Source organism: Manis javanica, chromosome 8, assembly GCF_040802235.1.
Source record: "Manis javanica isolate MJ-LG chromosome 8, MJ_LKY, whole genome shotgun sequence".
Lineage (NCBI taxonomy): Eukaryota > Metazoa > Chordata > Mammalia > Pholidota > Manidae > Manis > Manis javanica.
The window spans coordinates 91,616,520-91,639,671 of NC_133163.1; the positions used below are offsets into that span (position 1 = coordinate 91,616,520).

At 40.6% G+C, this 23,152-nt stretch overlaps 1 protein-coding gene across 1 annotated transcript in view; it reads left to right on the forward strand.

The window, feature by feature from the left end:
* Nucleotides 1–23,152, forward strand: part of RTF1 (RTF1 homolog, Paf1/RNA polymerase II complex component) — a 51,379-nt gene extending 28,227 nt beyond the window's left edge. The window contains exons 5-18 of the mRNA XM_037018883.2: nucleotides 2,907–3,021; nucleotides 3,745–3,856; nucleotides 14,231–14,366; nucleotides 14,825–15,002; nucleotides 15,897–15,979; nucleotides 17,042–17,129; nucleotides 17,227–17,334; nucleotides 17,903–17,980; nucleotides 18,572–18,693; nucleotides 18,860–18,917; nucleotides 19,328–19,405; nucleotides 19,871–19,966; nucleotides 20,727–20,838; nucleotides 21,096–23,152. Coding sequence (XP_036874778.1) covers nucleotides 2,907–3,021; nucleotides 3,745–3,856; nucleotides 14,231–14,366; nucleotides 14,825–15,002; nucleotides 15,897–15,979; nucleotides 17,042–17,129; nucleotides 17,227–17,334; nucleotides 17,903–17,980; nucleotides 18,572–18,693; nucleotides 18,860–18,917; nucleotides 19,328–19,405; nucleotides 19,871–19,966; nucleotides 20,727–20,838; nucleotides 21,096–21,202 — 1,471 coding nt within the window. The 3' untranslated portion in view covers nucleotides 21,203–23,152. The remainder of the gene's footprint in view (nucleotides 1–2,906; nucleotides 3,022–3,744; nucleotides 3,857–14,230; nucleotides 14,367–14,824; nucleotides 15,003–15,896; nucleotides 15,980–17,041; nucleotides 17,130–17,226; nucleotides 17,335–17,902; nucleotides 17,981–18,571; nucleotides 18,694–18,859; nucleotides 18,918–19,327; nucleotides 19,406–19,870; nucleotides 19,967–20,726; nucleotides 20,839–21,095) is intronic.

The window sequence follows — 23,152 nt, forward strand, 5'->3', positions numbered from 1 at the left end:
GTTTAGATCACTGATCCTTTCTGAGATAATTTTTCTGTGTAGTGTGAGGTAGGGATCCAACTTCAATTTTTGAGAAATCCCATTGTCCCAATATCACTTGTTGAGGAGATTCTTTTCCTGGTCATGGCACCATTGTTGAAAATCAATTTTCCATAGACATATAGGTTTATTTGTTGACTAGCAACTCTGTTCCATTGATCTATATGTCTTTCCCTATGTTAGTACCATGTTTTGATTACTGTAGCTAAATAGTCAGTTTTTAACTTGGTAAGTGTCAGTCTTCCAACTCTGTTGTTCTTTATCAAAATTGTTTTGGCTGTATAAGGGAGGGCCCTTTGTGTTTCTATATGAATTTTAATATTAGCTTTTTAACTTCTGCAACAACAAAAATAAGCAGCTGGGATTTTTACTGGAATTATGTTGAATCTGTAGATCAACTTTGGGAATATTCCTATCTTAAAAGTATTGTTTTCTAACTCTTGAATGTGGTCTCTTTCTACTTACTTCAGTATTATTTAATTTCTCTCAGTAATGTTTTTACAGGTTTTGGTGTAAAAGTCTAGCACTTGTTTTGTTAAATTTATTCCTAAATATGCTAGTCTTTTGGATGTTATTATAAGTGGAATTTTTTTCTTTGTTCTTTTTTCAGATTGTTCATTGCAAGTATATAGAAATACAATTATTTTTGTATATTGACCCTGTATGCTGTTACCTTGCTGAGCTCATTTATTAGTTTTAATAGTTTTTAGTGGATTCCTTAAGCTAGTCTGTGAGTAGGATTATGTAATATGCAAAGAGAGATACATTTTACTTCTTCCTTTCCAACGTGGATTCCTTTTATTTCATTTTCTTGCTATCTAGTACCATTTTGAATAGAAATGGTAAGAGTAGACATCCTTGTCTTGTTCTGATCTTAGGGAGAAAGTGTTCAGTCTTTTGCCATTAAATATTATATTAGTTGTTATGTTTTCTTCCATAGATGCCTTTTATTGATTTGAGGAAGTTCCCTTCTGTTCCTAGTTTGAGAGTTTTTAATCAGGACATGGTGTTGGATTTTGTCAGATGCTTGTCCTGTGTCTGTTGAGGTAACATGTGGTTTTTGTACTTTATTAATATGATGTATTACAGTGATCTTCATATCTTGAACTAACCTTGCGTTTCTGGGATAAATCCTGCTTGGTCACCATACATCATCTTTTCAATAAATAGCTAGATCTAGTTTGCTACCATGTTGTTGATTTTTTTTGGCATTAATATTCATAAGACATAGCAATCTACACTTTTCTCTTTTGGTATCATTGCCTGGTTTTGGTATCAGGATAATACTGGCTGTATAGAATATATTGAGGAATATTTCCTTCTTTTCTGTATTTTGGAAGAGTTTGTAAAGATTTTATATTCTTTAAATGTTTGATAAAAATCTCCAGGGAAGCCATCTGGGCCTGAAGTTTTTTATGGCATATTTTAAAATTACTAATCCAATATCTTTTATTTCTATTCACATTTTTCTTTTTCTTCTTGAGACAATTTTGGTGGTTTGTGGCTCTCTTGAGATTTTTTTATTCTACCCAGATTACCTAATTTGTTGCCATACAATTGTTCATAGTATTCCTTATGATCTTTTTTATTTCTGTAAGGTTGGTGATCATATCTCTTCCTTTGTACCTGATTTTAGTAATTTGAATCCTCTATTTTTTTTCTTCATCAAACCTAGCCAAAGTTCTATCAATTTTGTTGATCTTTTCAAAGAATGAAATTCTGGTTTCATTGATTATATTGTTTTTTTCAATTCTGTGTTTCATTAATTTCTGCTCCAATCTTATTATTTTCTTCTGCCTGCTTTCCAATTAGTTTGTTCTTCTTTTTCCACTGTCTTAAGATGGAAGTTATTTATTTGAAATTATCTTCTTTTTTAATGTAGGCTTTTGTAGCTGTACACTTTCCTCTAGGTCTTGCTTTAGCTACATCCTGCAGGTTTTAGTGTGTTGTACATTGATTTTTAGTCATCTCAGATTATTTTCTAGTTTCCCTTGTGATTTCTTCATTGACCTATTGATCACTTTGGAGTGTGTTGTTTAATTTTTAACTGTTTTAGAAAGGAGTAAATTCATAACAGTACTCTCTATCCCACATTATCAAAATACATGAACAACCTTAATGTGGGAAATTAGTTATAATTAAGTTATTAATTAATATGAATAATGAGTGAAAAGGACATAACAAAATTTTTGAGTTCTGTGTTAAGAACTAAGTAAAAAATTTTTTGACAGTTGGAGTTATTTTGGAGTATTATGAAGAGTCTGATTTTTATTATATTCCTGCTTTCCTTCCAGAAAGTTCCTTAAATCCATCCACACACGAAAGATCAGTTTTGTTTCACGAAAGCCTGATTTTTGCTACAGGGAGGGAGCCTGGGTTGCATTTCAGAGAACTGCATATTTATCACATTTGCTGTCATGGAGGGGCCCAGGGTGTGGGGTGCATTTTTGCTAAGGAGGAAGGATGGAAAGTGGTGTTTTTAAAATACAGCCTTTTTCCTGACCACCTTAAAAATGTGATAGTGGCTCGCTGTGGCTTTATTCTGTTTCTAATGAAAAGCTGTTGGAGTTGATGTAGAAATCAGCTATTTTTTTCTATTAAGTGAAAGTTGAGGAAGAACTCTTTGTTACCAGCAGGATCCTGAGTATATTCTCTAATTTTGAGTCTATTCCAGCGTAATGCTTTCAGGTCCTTTTCGTGTATTTATATTCAGTATTTTTAATGTACTTCCAGAGTACATTGGAGTTTCTTAAAGGAAGCCAAAATGTTTATTAAACTCCTTCCTCCTAGTTACTTCCTTTCTCCTATCTGACAGAAGACTTTACAAATAATTCGTTGCACTTAAAAACCAAGTATCTTTTTACCAGATTTGAAATCAGGAAAAAGCTAAAAACAGCCAAAAAGAAAGAAAAGAAAGAAAAAAAGAAAAAGCAAGAAGAGGAGCAGGAAAAGAAAAAGCTGACACAGATTCAGGAATCTCAGGTAGGAAATTCAGTGGTCCTCATTAGCCACAGAATAAAACCCCTGTTTTAAGTGTGTGTGTGTGTGTGTGTGTGTGTGTGTGTGTGTGTGTGTGTTTATGTGTGTGTTTATGTAAAAGATGGGTTTATTATTAATCATCCTAGGTCAGTGAGCTATTATGAGCTATCTTCACTTTGAAGGTTTCATTAATCTCTGGACAGAACATTTCACCATTTTCACCATTACCTGTGCTGTTTAACTCCTTAGGAATTCTTGAGTAAGTCTGCATTTGAAAAGCAGCTCACTGGGTATGTGAGCACCCCTTACAGAAAGTTGGTAAACATCCTGTCCCAGATAGCCAGATTGACTGTGATGTTTACTCAGGTGTATATAAGCTTGGATTTGGACATAAATGTAGCTGGGTAAATAAGCCATCTCTGCATTCATCACAAAATCTTTGTTGACATATCAACAAATATTAGCTATGAGCCAGGGCATCTTTCCAGAAAGTGTTTATTCCTATAATTCTTAGGATCTTTAGTAGGCAGGTAGGATAGGAGCTGACTTTACTGCTCGGTTTTCTTCATCCACAAGAGGGTGCGCTTGCCATTTAAACAAGTTTTTCTGTTTCTGTAGCCAGTGTAGATTCACAGTGGAGAACAGAGTAATTAATTGTTGGGTATAGAGAATTTATCATCAGCCATTTGGTAAAAAGAGCCAGCCTACATATCCTTCCTTTCCCAGGTAACATCCCACAACAAGGAACGGCGTTCTAAACGGGATGAGAAATTAGATAAAAAATCTCAAGCCATGGAGGAGCTAAAAGCAGAGCGAGAAAAACGGAAGAACAGAACAGGTAAGTGGAAAAAACTTCGTGGCTACCTTGTATCTTTGATTGAATTATTTGACTTACTGTTGCCCATTTTTATTTTTCCCCATTTTTAGCTTTATTATGGGAAATTCCAAACAAGTGCAGAGATTAGTATAGTGAATCTCCATGAACCCATTCATCCAGCCTCAACAATCAACACATGGCCAATTTTATTAAATCTATAATCCCCACTCTTCCATCAGGATATTTTGAAGTAAATCACGACATCATTTTATTTCTTTTTTTTTTTAATTTTTAACCACATGAAAAAGCAATGTAGTTACTACGTTTACCCATATTATCGGGTCCACACGCATACCCCATTGCAGTCCGGCATCATTGTATTTCAACTGTAAATATTTTGGTATCTTTCAGAGACTCCCTTCTATTAAACATAACTATAAAACCATTTTTTAAATGTTTGAAAGTTACTTGTTTTAGTTTCTTTTTGTGTAGTTATACCATCAAATGGTTATTTTGTTTCATTTTCCTTGTGATGTATAGAGATAACTTTTTACTATTTTATGATTGCATAAAGTGCATTGTTTCACAGTCAAATCTACTAATAAACAAGGTATACTCAAAGAAGTTTAGTGTCCATACCTTTCTATTTCACCCTTTGCTTCCCTCCTTCAGTAGGCAACAACATAAAAACAGTTTTTTGTCTCCTTTTTTTTAAAAAGAAAGACACATATTCACATCCAGTCTTAGAATAATGTCAGCATGCTATACACACTTTTCTTTGCCTTGCTTTTCTCATTTATCCATATATCCCAGAGATCACTCCATAGCTTTTATGTCAAGCAGTGGTTCATAGACCACCTTTATGTATTTATGGATTTGTTTATTTTGGTATCATTAATATCATTAATATACACTTACATGAGCAACATTGTGGTTACTAGATTCCCCCCATTATCAAGTCCCCATCACATACCCCATTACAGTCACTGTCCATCAGTGTAGTAAGATGCTGTTGAATCACTACTTGTCTTCTCTGTGTTGTACAGCCCTCCCCGTGCCCCCCTCCCCGTGCCCCCCTCCCACATTATACATTCTAATCATAATGCCCCCTTTCTTTTTTCACCCAGCTTATCCCTCCCTTCCCACCCCTCCTCCCCAGTCCCTTTCCCTTTGGTAACTGTTAGTCCATTCTTGGATGTCAACCCCTCATCGGATCTGTCATTTATGAATATATTCTCCCATACTGTAGGATACCTTTTTGTTCTATCGGTAGTGTCCTTTGCTGTACAGAAGCTTTTCAGCTTGATATAGTCCCACTTTTCATTTTTGCTTTTGTTGCCCTGGCCTGGGGAGATATGTTCATGAAGAAGTCGCTCATGTTTATGTCCAAGAGATTCTTGCTATCTTTTTTTCTAAGAGTTTTATGGTTTCATGACTTACATTCAGGTCTTTGATCCATTTCGAATTTACTTTTGTGTATGGGATTAAACAGTGATCCAGTTTGTTTCTCTTACATGTAGCTGTCCAGTTTTGCCAACACCAACTGTTGAAGAGGCTGTCATTTCCCCATTGTATGTCCATGGCTCCTTTGTCATATATTAATTGACCATATATGTTTGGGTTAATGTCTGGAATCTTTATTCTGTTCCACTGGTCTGTGGGTCTGTTCTTGTGCCAGTACCAAATTGTCTTGATTACTGTGGCTTTGTAGTAGAGCTTGAATTGGGGAGCGAGATTCCCCCCCCCCACTTTATTCTTCCTTCTCAGGATTGCTTTGGCTATTTGGGGTCTTTGGTGGTTGAATTTTTGAACTATTTGTTCCAGTTCATTGAAGAATGCTGTTGGTAATTTGATAGGGATTGCATTGAATCTGTAGATTGCTTTGGGTTGTTTAGTATTTTTGCATCATCAGGGAAATTGGTCTGTAGTTTTCTTTTTTTGTGGTGTCTTTACCTGGTTTTGGTATTAGAGTGATGCTGGCTTTATAGAATGAGTTTGAAAGTATTCCCTCCTCTTCTATTTTTTGGAAGACTTTAAGGAGAATGGGTATTATGTCTTCTCTAAATGTCTGATAACATTCAGTGGTGAATCCATCTAGTCCAGGGTTTTGTTCTTGGGTAGTTTTTTAATTACCAATTCAATTTCATTACTGGTAATTGTTCTACTTAGATTTTCTGTTTCTTCTTTTCTTTTTTCTTTTTGGTATCATTAATCTACAATTACATGAGGAATATTATGTTTACTAGACTTCCCCCATCACCAAGTCCCCCCCACATACCCCATTACAGTCAACTGCCCATCAGCATAGTAAGATGCTATAGAATCACTACTTGTCTTCTCTGTGTTGTACAGGCCACCCCGTGCCTCCGCCCCGACATTATACATACTAATCATAATGCTCCCTTTCTTCCCACCCCCCTTTATCCCTCCTTCCACCCATCCTCCCCAGTCCCTTTCCCTTTGGTAACTGTTAGTCCATTCTTGGGTTCTGTGAGTCTGCTGCTCTTTTGATCCTTCAGTTTTTTCTTTGTTCTTAGACTCCACAGATGAGTGAAATCATTCGATATTTGTCTTTCTCCACCTGGCTTATTTTACTGAGCATAATACCCTCTAGCTCCATCCATGTTGCTGCAAATGGTAGGATTTGTTTTCTTCTTATAGCTGAATAATATTCCATTGTGTATATGTACCACATCTTCTTTATCCATTCATCTACTGATGGACACTTATGTTGCTTCCATTTCTTGGCTATTGTAAATAGTGCTGTGATAAGCATAGGGGTGCATATGTCTTTTTTAAACTGGGCTGCTGCATTCTTAGGATAAATGCCTAGGAGTGGAATTCCTGGGTCAAATGGTATTTCTATTTTGAGCATTCTGAGGAACCTCCATACTGCTATCCACAATGGTTGAACTAATTTACATTCCCACCAGCAGTGTAGGAGGGTTCCCCTTTCTCCACATCCTCACCAGCATTTGTTGTTGTTTGTCTTTTGAATGTTGGCCATCCTAACTGGTATGAGGTGATATCTCATTGTGGTTTTAATTTGCATTTCTCTGATGATAAGCGATGTGGAGCATCTTTTCATGTGCCTGTTGGCCATCTGAATTTTTTCTTTGGAGAACTGTCTATTCAGATCTTCTGCCCATTTTTTAATTGGATTGTTTGCTTTACGTTTGTTGAGGTACATGAGCTCTTTATATATTTTGGATTTCAACCCTTTATCAGATCTGTCATTTATGAATATATTCTCCCATAGTGTAGGATGCCTTTTTGTTCTATTGGTGGAGTCCTTTGCTATACAGAAGCTTTTCAGCTTGATATAGTCCCGCTCCCTTTATCAGATCTGTCATTTATGAATATATTCTCCCATAGTGTAGGATGCCTTTTTGTTCTATTGGTGGTGTCCTTTGCTATACAGAAGCTTTTCAGCTTGATATAGTCCCGCTTGTTCATTTTTGCTTTTGTTTCCCTTGCCTGGGGAGATATGTTCATGAAGAAGTTGCTCATGTTTATGTCCAAGAGATTTTTGCCTATGTTTTTTTCTAAGAGTTTTATGGTTTCATGACTTACATTCAGGTCTTTGATACATTTTGAATTTACTCTTCTGTATGGGGTTAGACAGTGATCCAGTTTGATTCTCTTACATGTAGCTGTCCAGTTTTGCCAACACCAACTGTTGAAGAGACTGTCATTGCCCCATTGTATGTCCATGGCTCCTTTATCATATGTTAATTGACCATTTATGTTTGGGTTAATATCTGGAGACTCTATTCTGTTCCACTGGTCTGCAAGTCTTTTCTCGTGCCAGTAACAAATTGTCTTGATTACTGTGGCTTTGTAGTAGAGCTTGAATTTGGAAAGCGAGATCCCCCCTGCTTTATTCTTCCTTCTCAGGATTGCTTTGGCTATTCGGGGTCTTGGTGGTTCCATATGAATTTTTGAACTACTTATTCCAGTTCATTGAAGAATGCTGTTGGTATTTTGATAGGGATTGCATTGAATCTGTAGATTGCTTTAGGCAGGATGGTCGTTTTGACAATATTAATTCTTCCTAGCCAAGAGCATGGGATGTGTTTCCGTTTGTTAGTGTCTTCTTTAATTTCTCTTAAGAGTGTCTTGTAGTTTTCAGGGTATAGGTCTTTCACTTTCTTGGTTAGGTTTATTCCGTGGTATTTTATTCTTTTTGATGCAATTATAAATGGAATTGTTTTCCTGATTTCTCTTTCTGCTAGTTCATTGTTAGTGTATAGGAAAGCAACAGATTTCTGTGGATTAATTTTGTATCCTGCAACTTTGCTGAATTCAAATACTAGTTCTAGTAGTTTTGGAGTGGAGTCTTTAGGATTTTTCATGTATAATATCATGTTGTCTGCAAATAGTGACAGTTTGATTTCTTTCTTACCAATCTGGATGCCTGGTATTTCTTTGTCTTGTCTAGTTGCTGTGGCTAGCACCTGCAGTACTATGTTGAATAACAGTGGGGAGAGTGGGCATCCCTGTCTTGTTCCCGATCTCAGAGGAAAAGTTTTCAGCTTCTCGCTGTTAAGTATGATGTTGGCTGTGGGTTTGTCATATATCACCTTTATTATGTTGAGGTACTTGCCCTCTATACCAATTTTGTTGAGAGTTTTTATCATGAATGGATGTTGAATTTTGTCGGATGCTTTTTCAGCATCTATGGAGATGATCATGTGGTTTTTGTCCTTTTTGTTGATGGTGGTGGATGATGTTGATGCATTTTCGAATGTTGTACCATCCTTGCATCCCTGAGATGAATCCCACTTGATCATGGTGTATTATCCTCTTGATGTATTTTTGAATTCGGTTTGCTAATATTGTATTGACTATTTTTGGATCTATGTTCATCAGGGATATTAGTTTGTGGTTTTCTTTTTTGTGGTGTCTTTGCCTGGTATTGGTATTAGAGTGATGCTGGCTTCATAAAATGAGTTTGGAAGTATTCCCTCCTCTTCTGTTTTTTGGAAGACTTTAAGGAGAATGGGTATTATGTCTTCTCTAAACATCTGATAAAATTCAGCAGTGACTCCATCTGGCCCAGGGGTTTTGTTCTTGGGTAGTCTTTTTGATTACGGATTCAATTTCGTTGCTGGTTTTTGGTCTGTTTAGATTCTGTGTTTCTTCCTTGGTCAGTCTTGCAAGGTTGCATTTTTCTAGGAAGTTGTCCATTCCTTCTAGGTTTTCCAGCTTGTTAGCATATAGATTTTCATAGTGTTCTCTAATGATTCTTTGTATTTCTGTGGTGTCTGTCGTGATTTTTCCTTTCTCATGTCTGATTCTGTTGATGTGTGTAGATTCTCTTTTTTTTCTTAATAAGTCTGTCTAGGGGTTTATCTATTTTATTTATTTTCTTAAAGAACTATGGTTTCATTAATTTTTTTATTTTATTCTTCTCAATTTTATTTATTTCTTCTCTGATCTTTATTATGTCCCTCTTTCTGCTGACTTAGGGCCTCATTTGTTCTTCTTTTTCCAGTTTCAATAATTGTGACTTTAGACGATTCATTTGGATTGTTCTTCCTTCTTTAAATATGCCTAGATTACTATGTACTTTCCTCTTAGAACTGCTTTCGCTGCATCCCACAGAAGTTGGGGCATTGTGCTGTTATTCTCATTTGTCTCCATATATTGCATTATCTCTGTTTTAATTTGGTCATTGATCCATTGATTATTTAGGAGCATGTTGTTAAGCCTCCATGTGTTTGTGAGCCTTTTTGTTTTCTTTGTACAATTTATTCCTAGTTTTATACCTTTGTGGTCTGGGAAGTTGGTTGGTAGAATTTCAATCTTTTTTAATTTACTGAGGCTCTTTTTGTGGCCTAGTATGTGGTCTATTCTGTAAAATGTTCCATGTGCACTTGAGAAGAATGTGTATCCTGCTGCTTTTGGGTGTAGAGTTCTGTAGATGTCTATTAGGTCCATCTGATCTAGTGTGTTGTTCAGTGCATCTGTGTCCTTACTTATTTTCTGTCTGGTTGATCTGTCCTTTGGAGTGAGTGGTATGTTGATGTGTCTTGAAATGAATGCATTGCATTCTGTTTCCTCCTTTAATTCTGTTAGTATTTGTTTCACTGTCAGTGCTCCTGTGTTGGGTGCATAGATATTTATAATGGTTATATCCTGTTGTTGGACTGACCCCTTTATCATTATGTAATGTTCTTCTTTATCTCTTGTTGCTCTCTTTGTTTCGAATTCTGTTTTGTCTGATACAAGTACTGCGACACCTGCTTTTTTCTCCGTGTTGTTTGCATGAAATACCTTTTTCCATCCCTTCACTTTTAGTCTGTGTATGTCTTTGGGTTTGAGTCAGGTCTCTTGTAAGCAACATATAGATGGGTCTTGCGTTTTTATCCATTCTATTACACTGTATCTTTTGATTGATGCATTCAGTCACTTTACATTTAGGGTGATTATTGATAGATATGTGCTTATTGCCATTGCAGGCTTTGGATTCCTGGTTACCAAAGGTTCAAGGGTAGCTTCTTTACTATCTAACATTTAACTTTAACTCACTTATTATGCTACTGTAACCAGTCTGATGATTCTTTATTTCTCTCCCTTCTTTTTCTTCCTCCTCTACTCTTTATATGTTGGGTGTTTTATTCTGTACTCTTTTGTGTGTCCCTTGACTGATTTTGTGGATAGCTTATTTTATTTTACTTTTAGTTAGTATCTGTTTGGTCCACTTTCTTTGCTGTGATTTTATTTTCTCTGGTGAACTCTATTTAGCCTTCAGAGTACTTCCATCAAGAGAAGTCCCTTTAAAATACACTGTAGAAGTGGTTTTTGGGAGGTAAATTCCCTCAACTTTTGCTTATCTGGGAATTGTTTTATCCCTCCTTCAAATTCAAGTGAAAATCTTGCTCTATACAGTATTCTTGGTTCGAGGTCCTTCTGTTTCATTGCATTGAACATATCATGCCATTCTCTTCTGGCCTGTAAGGTTTCTGCTGAGAAGTCTGATGATAGCCTGATGGATTTTCCTTTGTAGGTGATCTTTTTTCTCTCCCTGGCTGCTTTTAATACCCTGTCTTTGTCTTTTTGTCTTTCATCTTTCCCATTTTAATTATTATATGTCTTGGTGTTGTCCTCCTTGGGTCCCTTGTGTTGGGAGATCTGTGGACTTCCATGTTCTGAGAGACTATTTCCTTCCCCAGATTGGGGAAGTTTTTCAGCAATTATTTCCTCAAAGGCACTTTCTATCCCTTTTTCTCTCTCTTCATCTTCTGGGACCTCTATAATGCAAATATTGTTCCGTTTGCATTGGTCACACAGTTCTCTTAATATTCTTTCATTCCTAGAGATCCTTTTATCTCTCTCTGCCTCAGCTTCTCTTTATTCCTGTTCTCTGATTTCTATTCCATTAACAATCTCTTGCACCTCATGCAGTCTGCTCTTAAGTCCTTCTATTGTCTCCCTCCTGAATTCATCCCTTAGTTCCTGAATATTTCTCTGTAGTTCCATCAGGATGCTTATGACTTTTATTTTAAATTCTTTTTCAGTGAGATTGTTGATTCAGTCTTATGAAGCCCTCTCTCTGGTGTTTAAGGGATTTTGGATTGAACGAGGTTCTTCTGCCTTTTCATGGTGATGGGAGTGGTCATCGGCAGGTGGTGTGTGTGTCAGCTGGGAGAACAAACTCCCTTCCTAATTGCTGATCGCCTTGCCTGTCTCCACTGTCTGTCCCAGTTAACCACACACAGGGAGTAGCCTCTGGCTTAATCCCCTAAGCTGCTGTGGGTGGCACGGCCTTTGAGATGGCCTAGGGCAATGGCAGGGGTTGCAGGCCAGTGGTACATGTTCTGCTGCGAGAATAGAGCCCCTTCATGCTTCCCAGACTCTGTGCCCATCTCCTCTGTCTGCGCCAGTCTGCCGCATGCAGGATGCAGCCTCTGGGTTAATCCCCTGAGCTGCCGTGGGCGGGGCAGCCCTCGGGATGGCCTAGGGCACTGGCAGGGGTCACGGACGTGTGGCGCGTGTTCTGCTGCAAGAACAAAGCCCCTTTGTCCCTCTTGGACTCTGCGCTGGTCTCCACTGTCTGTGGCAGTCAACTGTGTGCAGGGAGCAGCCTCTGTGCTAAGCTGAGTGGTTGCTGTAGACAGGGCTGCTCCCTGGCTGTTTTGCAGCAATGGCAGGTCAGCCAATGTTTGCAGTCCTGGTGGGGTGGAAGGAACAGTAGGCTGCTTATCGCTGCAGAGGGCTTCAGAGCTGCATTGCCACTCTGTTGTTAGTGCGCGTGAAGTTCCTTAAAGTTCCCAGCCTGCTGGGCTGAGTGTGCCAGGACAATTTTGTCCACCTGTTAAACCCTTGTTCCTTTAAGACTTTGAAGTGCCTGCTTTTCTTTTGTCCCAGGTCAGCTGGCTGTGGGAACCTGTTTGCAGTCTCAATCTCAGACCTTGCTTTTCTGCTCCACCCATATCCAATGCACCATGCAATGTGTGTCTGTGCTCCTGGAGTGGAACACCAGGGCTGGTTATTTAGTAGTCCTGTGCTTCCACTCCCTACCCACTCTGATTCCCTTCCTCCCGCTGGTGAGGTGGGGTAGGGGGAGTGCTTATGTCCTGCCTGGTCATGGCTTTATATCCTACCCTTTTCCGTGAGATGTTGGGCTCTCACAGATGTAGCCTGGCTTGTGTACTGTATCTTCCAGTCACTCTTTTAGGAATAGTGGTATTTGCTGTATTTTTAAAACATATATGGTTTTGGGAGGAAATTTCTCCCACCCTACTCACACCGCCATCTTAAGAATCAGACCACCTTTTTTTTTTTTGTTATCATTAATCTATAATTACATGAAGTACATTATGTTTACTAGGCTCCCCCCTTGACCAAGTCCCCCACACATACCCCATTACAGTCACTTTCCATCAGCAGAGTAAGATGCTATAGAATCACTACTTGTCTTCACTGTGTTGCACATCCCTCCCCATGCCCCCCTGCCTACATTATACATGCTAATTGTAATGCCCCCTTTCTTTTTCCCTGCCCTTATCCCTCCCTTCCTAACCATCCTCCCAGTCCCTTTCCCCTTGGTAACTGTTAGTCCATTCTTGGGTTCTGTGAGTCTGCTGCTCTTTTGTTCCATCAGTTTCTTCTTTGTTCTTATACTGCACAGATGAGTGAAATCATTTGATACTTGTCTTTCTATGCCTGGCTTATTTCACTGAGCATAATACCCTCTAGCTCCATCCATGTTGTTGCAAATGGTAGGATTTGTTTTCTTCTAATGGCTGAATGATATTCCATTGTGTATATGTACCACATCTTCTTTATCCATTCATCTACTGATGGACATTTAGGTTGCTTCCATATCTTGGCTATTGTAAATAGTGCTGCAATAAACATAGGGGTGCATCTGTCTCTTTCAAACTGGGCTGCTGCATTCTTAGGGTAAATTCCTAGAAGTGGAATTCCTAGGTCAAATGGTATGTCTATTTTGAGATTTTTGAGGAACCTCCAGACTGCTTTCCACAATGGTTGAACTAATTTACATTCCCACCAGCAGTGTAGGAGGGTTCCCCTTTCTCCACAACCTAGCCAACATTTGTTGTTTGTCTTTTGGATGGTGCAGGAGTTTCCTCGGGGAGATACGGAAGATATCTCATTGTGGTTTTAATTTGCCTTTCTCTGAGACTAGCGATGTGGAGCATCTTTTCATGTGTCTGTTGGCCATCTGAATTTCTTTTCTGGAGAACTGTCAGACCACCTATTTTTATAAGTAAAATTGTAATGGAATACAGTGCTGCCCATTTGTTTCATAGTTGTCTGTGATTACTTTCTATCTACAACAGCCAAATTGAATAGTTGGAACAGTGATCATATGAAGCATAAACCTAAAATATTTGCTATCATTTAAAAAACATTTTCTGACTCAGGATGTAGTGTAATGTCTTGTTTTTTTTATACAGCTGCATAGCAGTCCATTTGGGTAGATGTACTAGAGGAGATTCAGCCACTTTGTGTGGACATGTGGGTTAGCTGGTATCCTAATACTAGATAGTACTGTAAATTCAAAATAAAGCTTTCCCAAAAAGACTCTCAAGACATAAATTTTTCACCATCGTTCATGCTCATCTCCAGGTGTCTTAAGTGAAGTAAAAGACAACTGTCACTAGAGTGGTGACCCTCTCTGCCCACGTACTGAGTCTTCCAGCCCTTATTTTGTCTCCTGGGGCTTGACATTTGATTCCTGAGTGATTTTAACCCTCTGGTTTAACTCACTTCTTTATATAGACTAAATATCACAATCTCATTTGAGAGGACCTAGCTGTCTATTGAGTCCTTTTCCATGTTCCACTTTTCTTTTTCAGGAATGAAAGATGTTTCAGTGTCTTATTAAGAGAATGTAGGTAAACATTTTTTCTCTCTTTTTAGCTGAGCTCCTCGCCAAAAAGCAGCCATTGAAAACCAGTGAGGTATACTCTGACGATGAGGAGGAGGAAGAGGATGACAAGTCCAGTGAAAAGTCAGATCGCTCATCCCGAACATCCTCATCTGATGAAGAAGAGGAGTAAGCTGTGTACCTTTTGGTCTAGTAGTCAGGATAGGTGGGTTCTTTGGGGAGAAGCTTAGTGTAGTTCCCAAACTTCCCTGTTCGGATACTGAGCTTTAGTTCAGTTCAGCAACCTGAATTGCTGAGCTAGGTTTCCCAGCACATCAACCAAACATACAGCCCTGACTTTGACTCTTAGCCTGCACCCCAGGACATTTCATCTGCACCTGGCAGGTAGGAAATGACCACGTCAGCCTCATATTGGCCAGGACCTTCCATTAGTTCTCTTACTCTGCCAGGTCAGGGCAGTGCACACCACAGGTTAGGATCATGACTCCATTACCACTCTTTCCTGTTGCTTCATTTGTTTCTTCTATGGTGTTAATCACATGTGCTTGGATTAAGTTTCAAAAATTTATTTATCTTAATCTGTGTTTATGATGAACACTTTTCGCAGTGCTCTTTGTTCCTCACAGGAAAGAAGAGATCCCACCAAAATCACAACCAGTCTCCTTACCTGAGGAATTGAATCGGGTTCGGTTGTCACGTCACAAGCTGGAACGTTGGTGTCACATGCCCTTCTTTGCTAAAACTGTTACAGGATGTTTTGTGCGGATTGGCATTGGAAATCACAACAGCAAACCAGTTTACCGGGTTGGTATTTCTCCCCTTGGACAATTGTCCATGTTTTAAATATAATGATTCTTGACTGGAATCAGAGCTGCTTATTTCATGGGAAAGTAGACTCCAGTTGAGATGTCCATAGGATAGTGACAGTCTGAGGTAACCAGGGATCAAGCATGACCGACTGCCAGCAATAGTCTTTGGAGCCCAAGGGACCAGTGGGTTTGGAGTTTGAATAATTTTCTATATCCTCCTTCCATACAAAAGGGAGAAGGAAGACATTTATGAAATACTCATTGAGAGTTACATAACCTGGAAGCTCTGTTCATTTGAAAAGTAAACTTTATGTTATATACTAAATGACTTCTGGAACAGGGAATATATTGAGGTTAAAAACAAACACAGCTCCAGTTGAATAGAGGTTATTCTGTGAGTTCCAGCACTGCTTCTGTGGTTTGGATGGCTGGAACACAGCTGTTTGATTTTTATGTTTATTTGTTTATTCTATTCTGGGTTGTATGGTTTTAACATTTATTTACCTTCTTTGAGGACCACCAGCCATCCCATGTCTTGGAAAGCTTGGCAACAGAAACTGACCTCTGTGGTCTTTATATTTGGTTAATAAAACTGACCTCTGCCATTCCAAGTACATTCCCTATTAAGGTAGAATTAAGTTGGAGGGGAAGCTTCTAACAGACCCCACCAGGCTGGCTGCCTCCTCTCCTGGAGCTTGCTTACTCTGGGGCTCCTGGTGCTTGGCCATCTGAGTTCTAAACTTGAACAAGGTGCCCAGAGTACCTGGCAGCTGTGCGCTCTTCTCAGCACAGGGTCACTTGTCTGCATTCAGGGAGACAGAACCAGAGAGGGGTGTGGAATGCTCTGGAAGAATCTGTTTTTGACTGGTGTCTCTACCCTTTCACTTAGGTTGCCGAGATCACAGGCGTTGTGGAAACTGCTAAAGTTTACCAGCTTGGTGGCACCAGAACAAACAAAGGGCTGCAGCTACGGTAGGAGAAGTGCTTCTGTGGCCCTGTGGACAGTTACTGTCTGGGCTGTTGTCTTCTCCCGGTGTGATGTTGCTTGCTGTAGTAAACAATGTGCTGTCCCCTCAGGGTACTTGGAGGGAAACTTGTATTGCTCTGCCTTTGTCTATAGGGAAAGTAGGAGAGCTCTCTCTCATCAGGGATATGAAATGGTACGACATATAGAAGGAAAAAGTTGGGTTATGAGAACGCCTCCTCCCAGAACCCTGCAGGAGTTTCCTCGGGGAGCATGGGAAAGGACTTGGGTCTGGTCATGGCTCTGTCGCTAACTAACCTGGTCAACTCAGGTCACCTTTCTGGACTTAATTTCCTCTTCAGTAACATGATAGTTACTGAATGAATGTTACATGCCACTGTTCTGGGCATCAGGACAGAGTAGAGAGGAAAAGAGAAACAGATCCCTGCCCTACCTTACATAGGAAGGAATCGAAGTAGTTTGCCAGTATCACTGCCAGCTCTACCCTGGCCCAGTCTGGTCTCTCTGTTTCCTTCTCCCAGCCCATCAGCTCTCCTGATCTGTTTAAACAGAGTCAGTTGGGGTAGTGAGTGGCCATGTAGAGAGTGACTGTCCCTAGGAGAACAGCACTGTCTCAACTTTGCCAGCACCAGCATCAATTGAAAGGCAGTTGTTCCTCTCTAGGGAATAGAGTTTCCTTGTAATTTACGTACCTACCTAGTATTTCATATTCTTGGTACCAATTGACTGTGGAGGATTTTATTGTAAATGGACTTTTGAAGCTTTGGCCAAGTCTATTTGTTTCCAGTGCTAGCTTTGATTCTTAATCCTGGCTACCCATTAGAACAACCTAGGAATTTTGTTTATTTGTTTAATTACGGGGCCTTGTTCCTGCTCCCAGCATTTCAGATTCAGTTGATCAATAGTGGTGCTTTGGCACTGGAATTGCTAGATGATTCTGAAGTGTAGCTGGGATTGAGAACCACAGAGATAGGCACTTCCTGGTAAGGTGGCTTTGCTGGTACTGTAGTCAGCATACCCATTCTTAGAGATGTCGCTTTTCTGTGTAGGCATGGCAATGACCAGCGAGTGTTCCGCCTGGAGTTTGTCTCAAACCAAGAATTCACTGAAAGTGAATTCATGAAGTGGAAAGAAGCGGTAAGTGCATAGACAGCACCTAGCAGTTCATGAAAATACTGAGAAAGGTTCTTTCCAAAATCCCTTATTAATAACCTTTTATCATGTTTTGGTCCAGATGTTCTGTGCTGGCATGCAGTTGCCTACCCTAGATGAAATTAATAAGAAGGAATTATCTATTAAAGAAGCTCTTAATTATAAATTCAATGATCAGGACATTGAAGAGGTAAGAAACCTGGTACCCCAGAGCTTGGAGTTTCATTAAGAACCAGTATTAGAGATCATGACTTTCTTTTCTTTCCCTAATTTTGACATTTTTAGCTATGCTACTAGTGCATGAGAATGAGGGAATACTAGTGTTGCTACCTTATTATTTATAGCTCATCAAGATTTTCTCTGTACATTCTCATTTTAAGTCATAGACTAAAGTGTATTCAGGCTTCAGGGATCTGTATTCTGCTAGGCTCAGTCCTTCAAGAGGTTTCTTTCTCTAAAACATTCTGGTAAAATTATTTGATTTCTGTTCTCTTGGACAGTGGCTAGCCTTACAGTACCAAGTCCTTGGGCTACTGCTGTTTATTAGTGCATGTTCCTTCAGACTGTCCCAGAAGAATCTCTTTGACCCTGGAAGCAGCATAGTATCCCTTGGAATGAATTGGCTCTTTCTCTGGGGCATGACACTGCTATAGGAAGAGCAGCCCCTTTTAACTAGCTGCTTGCCTCCAAAATGGGCTTGTTTAGCCTGTCTGCAAAAATAGGAATACCTCACTGCTGGTATCTCCTCTCTGGTACAGATTGTAAAAGAGAAAGAAAGGTTCAGGAAAGCTCCACCCAACTATGCTATGAAGAAAACTCAGCTGCTGAAGGAAAAGGTAAGTAAGGACTTGCACTCAGACCCCTTCCCCCGTCCTGTAAGGAAATGTAAACCAAACTTGTTCATCCTCTGCCAAGTTAATGGTGGCAGGATTGGGAGACAGTGCTGGATTCCAGAGCAGTTGCAGTGCTTTCTTGGCCCCTAGGCAGCGCCTTGGCCGTTTCCTTTCTATAAATTCAAACTGATCTTGCATGTCCCATTCTCCTTACTTTGTAATCACATCAGTTTCCTGTGTAATACGATAGACCCCAGGCAGTGTCAGCACTGGATCTAAACAGATAGGATATTGCCAAGCCCAGCTGGGTGGGTGGTTTACCTTCACTTCAGGATGGATGAGCCTTTTTAGGGTGAGTTAGCCAAATGGGGCCTGGGTTCTAAGGTTAATGCTACATATCCCTGTTGCCAGGGGCCCCAAGCCAGGTAGCCATATGGGAAGGTGTTACATTAAAAATTACGCTTTGCATTTGTAAGTTTTTTTGTATATTATTTGACATCTGTCATTGGTTCCTCATGTGAGTCCAGGGACATTTGTTGTAGAAGTCAGGGGACACACTCATAACCAAAAACTCACACATCTCTCTGTGTGCAGGCTATGGCTGAGGACCTGGGGGATCAGGACAAAGCCAAACAAATCCAAGACCAGCTGAATGAGCTGGAGGAGCGGGCAGAGGCCCTGGACCGCCAGCGGACCAAGAACATATCTGCTATCAGGTATGTGAACCGCTTTTGGTTGGGCCTACAGACTTTGCCACAATTATCAGGCAGGCCTGTGGCCTTGTACACACTGTGCTGCACTGGCTCCATCTGGGGTCAGGGCTCCATGGGTCACTCCCTCCTTTCACAGCCTACTGACTCATCCCTCTTACTCACTCCACAGCTACATCAACCAGCGGAACCGAGAGTGGAACATTGTAGAGTCAGAGAAGGCCCTTGTGGTGAGTAAGGCACTTCATCTGGATTACTGAAAACAATCTTAATGAAATCTTTGCTTGAGTTAATTTTTTTAATTATTGAGGTAACATGTATGCTTAACATAACATACTCTCTCTGTATGCACATATACACCCATATAATATGTTAACTTACCATGAACAGCTACAGTGTTCTGCCTTGTCTCAGCCCTCCCCGGCCCTTCGGTTCTCCTCTGTGGCATTCAGTTTTATTGACGCCAGTTTTGTTCTTTCTGTTGCCCCATAACTGCTCTGGTGTTCTTGAAGGGGAAAGGATGAGAGAACGCTTTTGGCTCTTTTCAAGCCCTTGCAAAGACTTATTTTTATGTAAGCTTATGATAAAGGAGAGGTGGGGGGAAGGGAGCCACAGTTCTGTAATGTGCTCTCTGTTTCAGGCTGAAAGTCACAACATGAAAAACCAACAGATGGATCCCTTTACCAGGCGGCAGTGCAAACCTACCATCGTTTCTAATGTGAGTGCCTAAAGAGGACGTTCCTTGTCAGGACCTAGATTCTGGGACATAAAATGAATTCCATTAGGAGATTAATAACGAAGTTAAAAATAATGTTGTCTTAGTGGGACTTGCTTGCCTCAAACTCTTGGGTCTGGATGCTTCCTTTTTTATCTTGCTGTAGGACATACAGGTAGGGAAAACCTGGCATGGATTTGTAGAAACCTATGGACTAACTGCCCAGTGCCAGGGTGGGTTTACCCCTGCAGCAGGCACTAGGAGTATGTGGGCTGGGCTGGGCTGGGCTGTGCTGGACTTAGTCTCAGAGCTTTTCATTGCCTTTCTTTGCTCTTTGAGGGAAGCCCCACTGAGCAGCTGATGGGTGCCCTGTGGTGCTTGTGACATTAATGGTAGATAGGAATGAATCTGGCAGTAGGATTGCTTGAGTGTTGAACAATCTCTAATATACCTTATTTTCTCACTCAGTCCAGAGACCCAGCTGTACAAGCTGCCATCTTGGCCCAGCTGAACGCAAAATACGGTTCCGGAGTGTTACCAGATGCTCCAAAGGAAATGAGCAAGGCAAGTGTAACGCCTCCCTGTGGCCCTCCCCGGCGGTGGGCTGCTGGTCCGGACAGCAGAACACGAACCTTGTCTAGTTTGGGCTTGATTCTTTTCTTTCCCGCCTGAAGGATCATGGAGTCCCACTTGCAGTTCTTTCACCATCCGCTTTGTTTACAAATGTAGTAAACAGCTGCTGGATTTTGGTCAGAAGACCTAAATTCTAAACCCAATGCCACTAAACTGAGGCCTTGACTGCAGCTTTAGGGCAGCTGACATCCAGCCCTCTGTCCACATTTTCTCATATGTAAAATGGTGATAATGCTCTGTACCGTGCCTACCACACAGGATAATTAGGAGGAGCAGGTGACATGTAAAAATCAGATTATTATAAAAGTGTAACTCCTTGAAAACCAAAATGTTAAACTGAGAGAAACTGCCCATTTAGAAGCAGTGTTCTGCCTGAGTTAGGTCTTTTCCTGTGGAACCCAAAATGCCCCAGGAATTCCAGAAATCTTGGGTCAGACAGCGGCTTGTTGTCTTAAGCCCACCCCCACCCTGTCGACCCTCATGCAGCAGACAAGAGCCTTCCCTCTCCTCTTAGGCTTCAGAAAGTAAACCTCTTTGCAGCCTCTCCTGTCCTCTGAGAGAAGGAAATTGGGAAAAGGCCTTAGGAGGGAAATCTAATGAACTTGAGCAGGAATGTTTTTACCAGTACTGGTGCTTCTTGTAATTTTTGTAATTTATGCTTTTATAATTAGTTTTTCTCTTCACATTGCAGGGTCAAGGAAAGGATAAAGATTTGAATTCTAAGTCAGCCAGTGACCTCTCAGAAGACTTGTTCAAAGTACATGATTTTGATGTGAAGATTGATTTACAAGTTCCCAGCTCAGGTAGGTGAGGGCGGGAAGTGGTGACAGCCAAGGACCAGGTGGCTCTGTGGTGTTCTTGCCCAATGGGGAGGCCTGACGCCACAGAAGAGAGGCGGGCATCTGCTCATCACTATTTATAGAGGCCACAGGAAGACAGGCTGCTGGTGTGTTTTGAGAGAGAACAGGGACAGACAGGATGGCCACCTAAAGCCGTGAAGCACGAGACTCAGAGAGGTTTGTAGGTACCTCAGATGCTGATTTGCTCTTCTTTCCCATAGAATCAAAAGCTTTGGCCATCACTTCCAAAGCTCCACCAGCCAAGGATGGGGCACCCAGGAGATCTCTGAACTTGGAAGACTACAAAAAACGACGAGGGCTTATTTGATCGCACCAGCCTGCTGCTTCTGACCCTGCATGCCCCATCATGGTGTCCTGCCCTTCCTCTTTTCCTTTGATTTGCCCTTTTTGGGCTGGAGCAGCAGTGGAACTGGAAAGAGACTCTAAACTGCCAGTCATCTGTAATATAAACCATTTGCTGTATAGACCTCCCTTGTCTGCACCATCTCCCACCAACCACCAGGCCTCACCCCATGTGGACTTGGGTTCTCTTGGGCTTATCCATGTCTTTAGATTTGTGTTTGCCCTTTTATCTGTCTTAAACCAGCGCAGTTCATTGGCCACTCTGCACACATGCAGTATTACCGTGGAGCTGGGATCCTTGCTGGAGCCCCAGTGGCAAGAGCAGCATGGGTGGTCTCCCCGGATTGCTTCGGACCTGACCATTGAACGTTGGGCACCTGACCCCTGTGGAGGGAGCGGGGGCTGGGCACCTGCAGTCCTCCTTCCTCTCTTCCCATCTTTTCCTTCCATCTCTATGGAAGAGGCATTTTCAAAACCAATTTAGTTTCCAAAAAGTGTACATTGGGCGGGGGGGGTGGGCTACTTGAGAGAGAGAGTGTGAGTGAGCGTGTGTGTGTGTGTGTGTGTGTGTGTATGTATCTGTAAGTGTGGATTTTTTTTATCATTTTTAAAAAATGCAGTACTCTTTGTATCTGTCATGGATCTATAGCTGTTTCAGATTTTTTCTAGCTGTACTTGAGCATCTGAAACTGCAAGAAAGAAACTCATTAAATGTGATTCTTCTTACTAAACAGGCCTGACTGCTGTAGCTGTGTAACTTCCCCATCCCCTGCCCGCCTTAGAGAAAACTCCCCAGTTTGGCCCCTGCCCCGTAGGCTGTGTCCTTGCAGGTGGGAGGGAAGCCCACGGCTAGGTACCAGGGAGGCAGGGCAGGTGTCTTGCCCATCCCGTGGGTATAGCCCGCAGCTTCTTGGCTAAACATAGAGTGTCTCTTTTTCCCACCCCATGTACTTGTCTCTTCCTAGTGATTCTGTTTTGTTTTTAAGAGGAACTATTCAACATGAATTTGGAGAGAACACAAAATGATTTAGGTTGCAGATGTTACAAGCATGTGCAGTTCCGTGTGTGTATCCATACATATATGGTAAGCATATATATTGTGCAACTAGGGTGAAGCCAGCAAAGAAGTGTATGTCTTTATGAAATGTTTGAAAAGAGATAAGCTGACTGCTTGATAATCATTCTCAGGTGTAAAGCTCCAAGTGTAAATAAAAGTGGCATTTAACAAATCTTTTCAGAACAAAGTTCAGCTGACTATATATACCAAGAACTAAGCTAAAGAAACAGCTGAGAGCTGCTGATTCCCACAAGAGGGAGAGGAATTTAAAAGCTCTGCTTTGTACTTCTTCGCCCTACTTTTCTGTAAGGAAGTGGGATGATGGAAAATCATGGAATTAAGTTGTATTCAAACATAAAAATGAACATGGTAACTCTTCTGGGTTTAGTAGAGTCTCAGTGTTGCTTTAACTTAGTTTATACTTTTTTATTTTAAAACAGCAATGGATGAGTTTTTAAAAGTATTGTGACTGTAAAATTGATAAATATGACTGTAACATAGCTATGTAGTAGCTGTGACAGTTCTGTTGGGCAAGAGTGGTGATGGACTTATTAAAATCATATATACTTGAATAGTCCATTGACTGAAACTCTTTATAGATGATTGTGTAAATGTGGAACCACAGACTGTTAAACATTGCCTTGGACTCTGGCAGAGTCCTGGAGGCTGCTGGGACCTCTCCTGTCACGACGAACTTGGACCTTTTTCTTTCTAGTTTTAAAAGACATGAAATTATAGAATCCATATAATTTGCTGGAGTCATTCTGATCCACCATGTAGATCTGTATTTAGTATCATTTGGATTTGGAGAAGTCAATTACATTATGGCTGTGTAATAAAATTTTTATTAAAACTGCA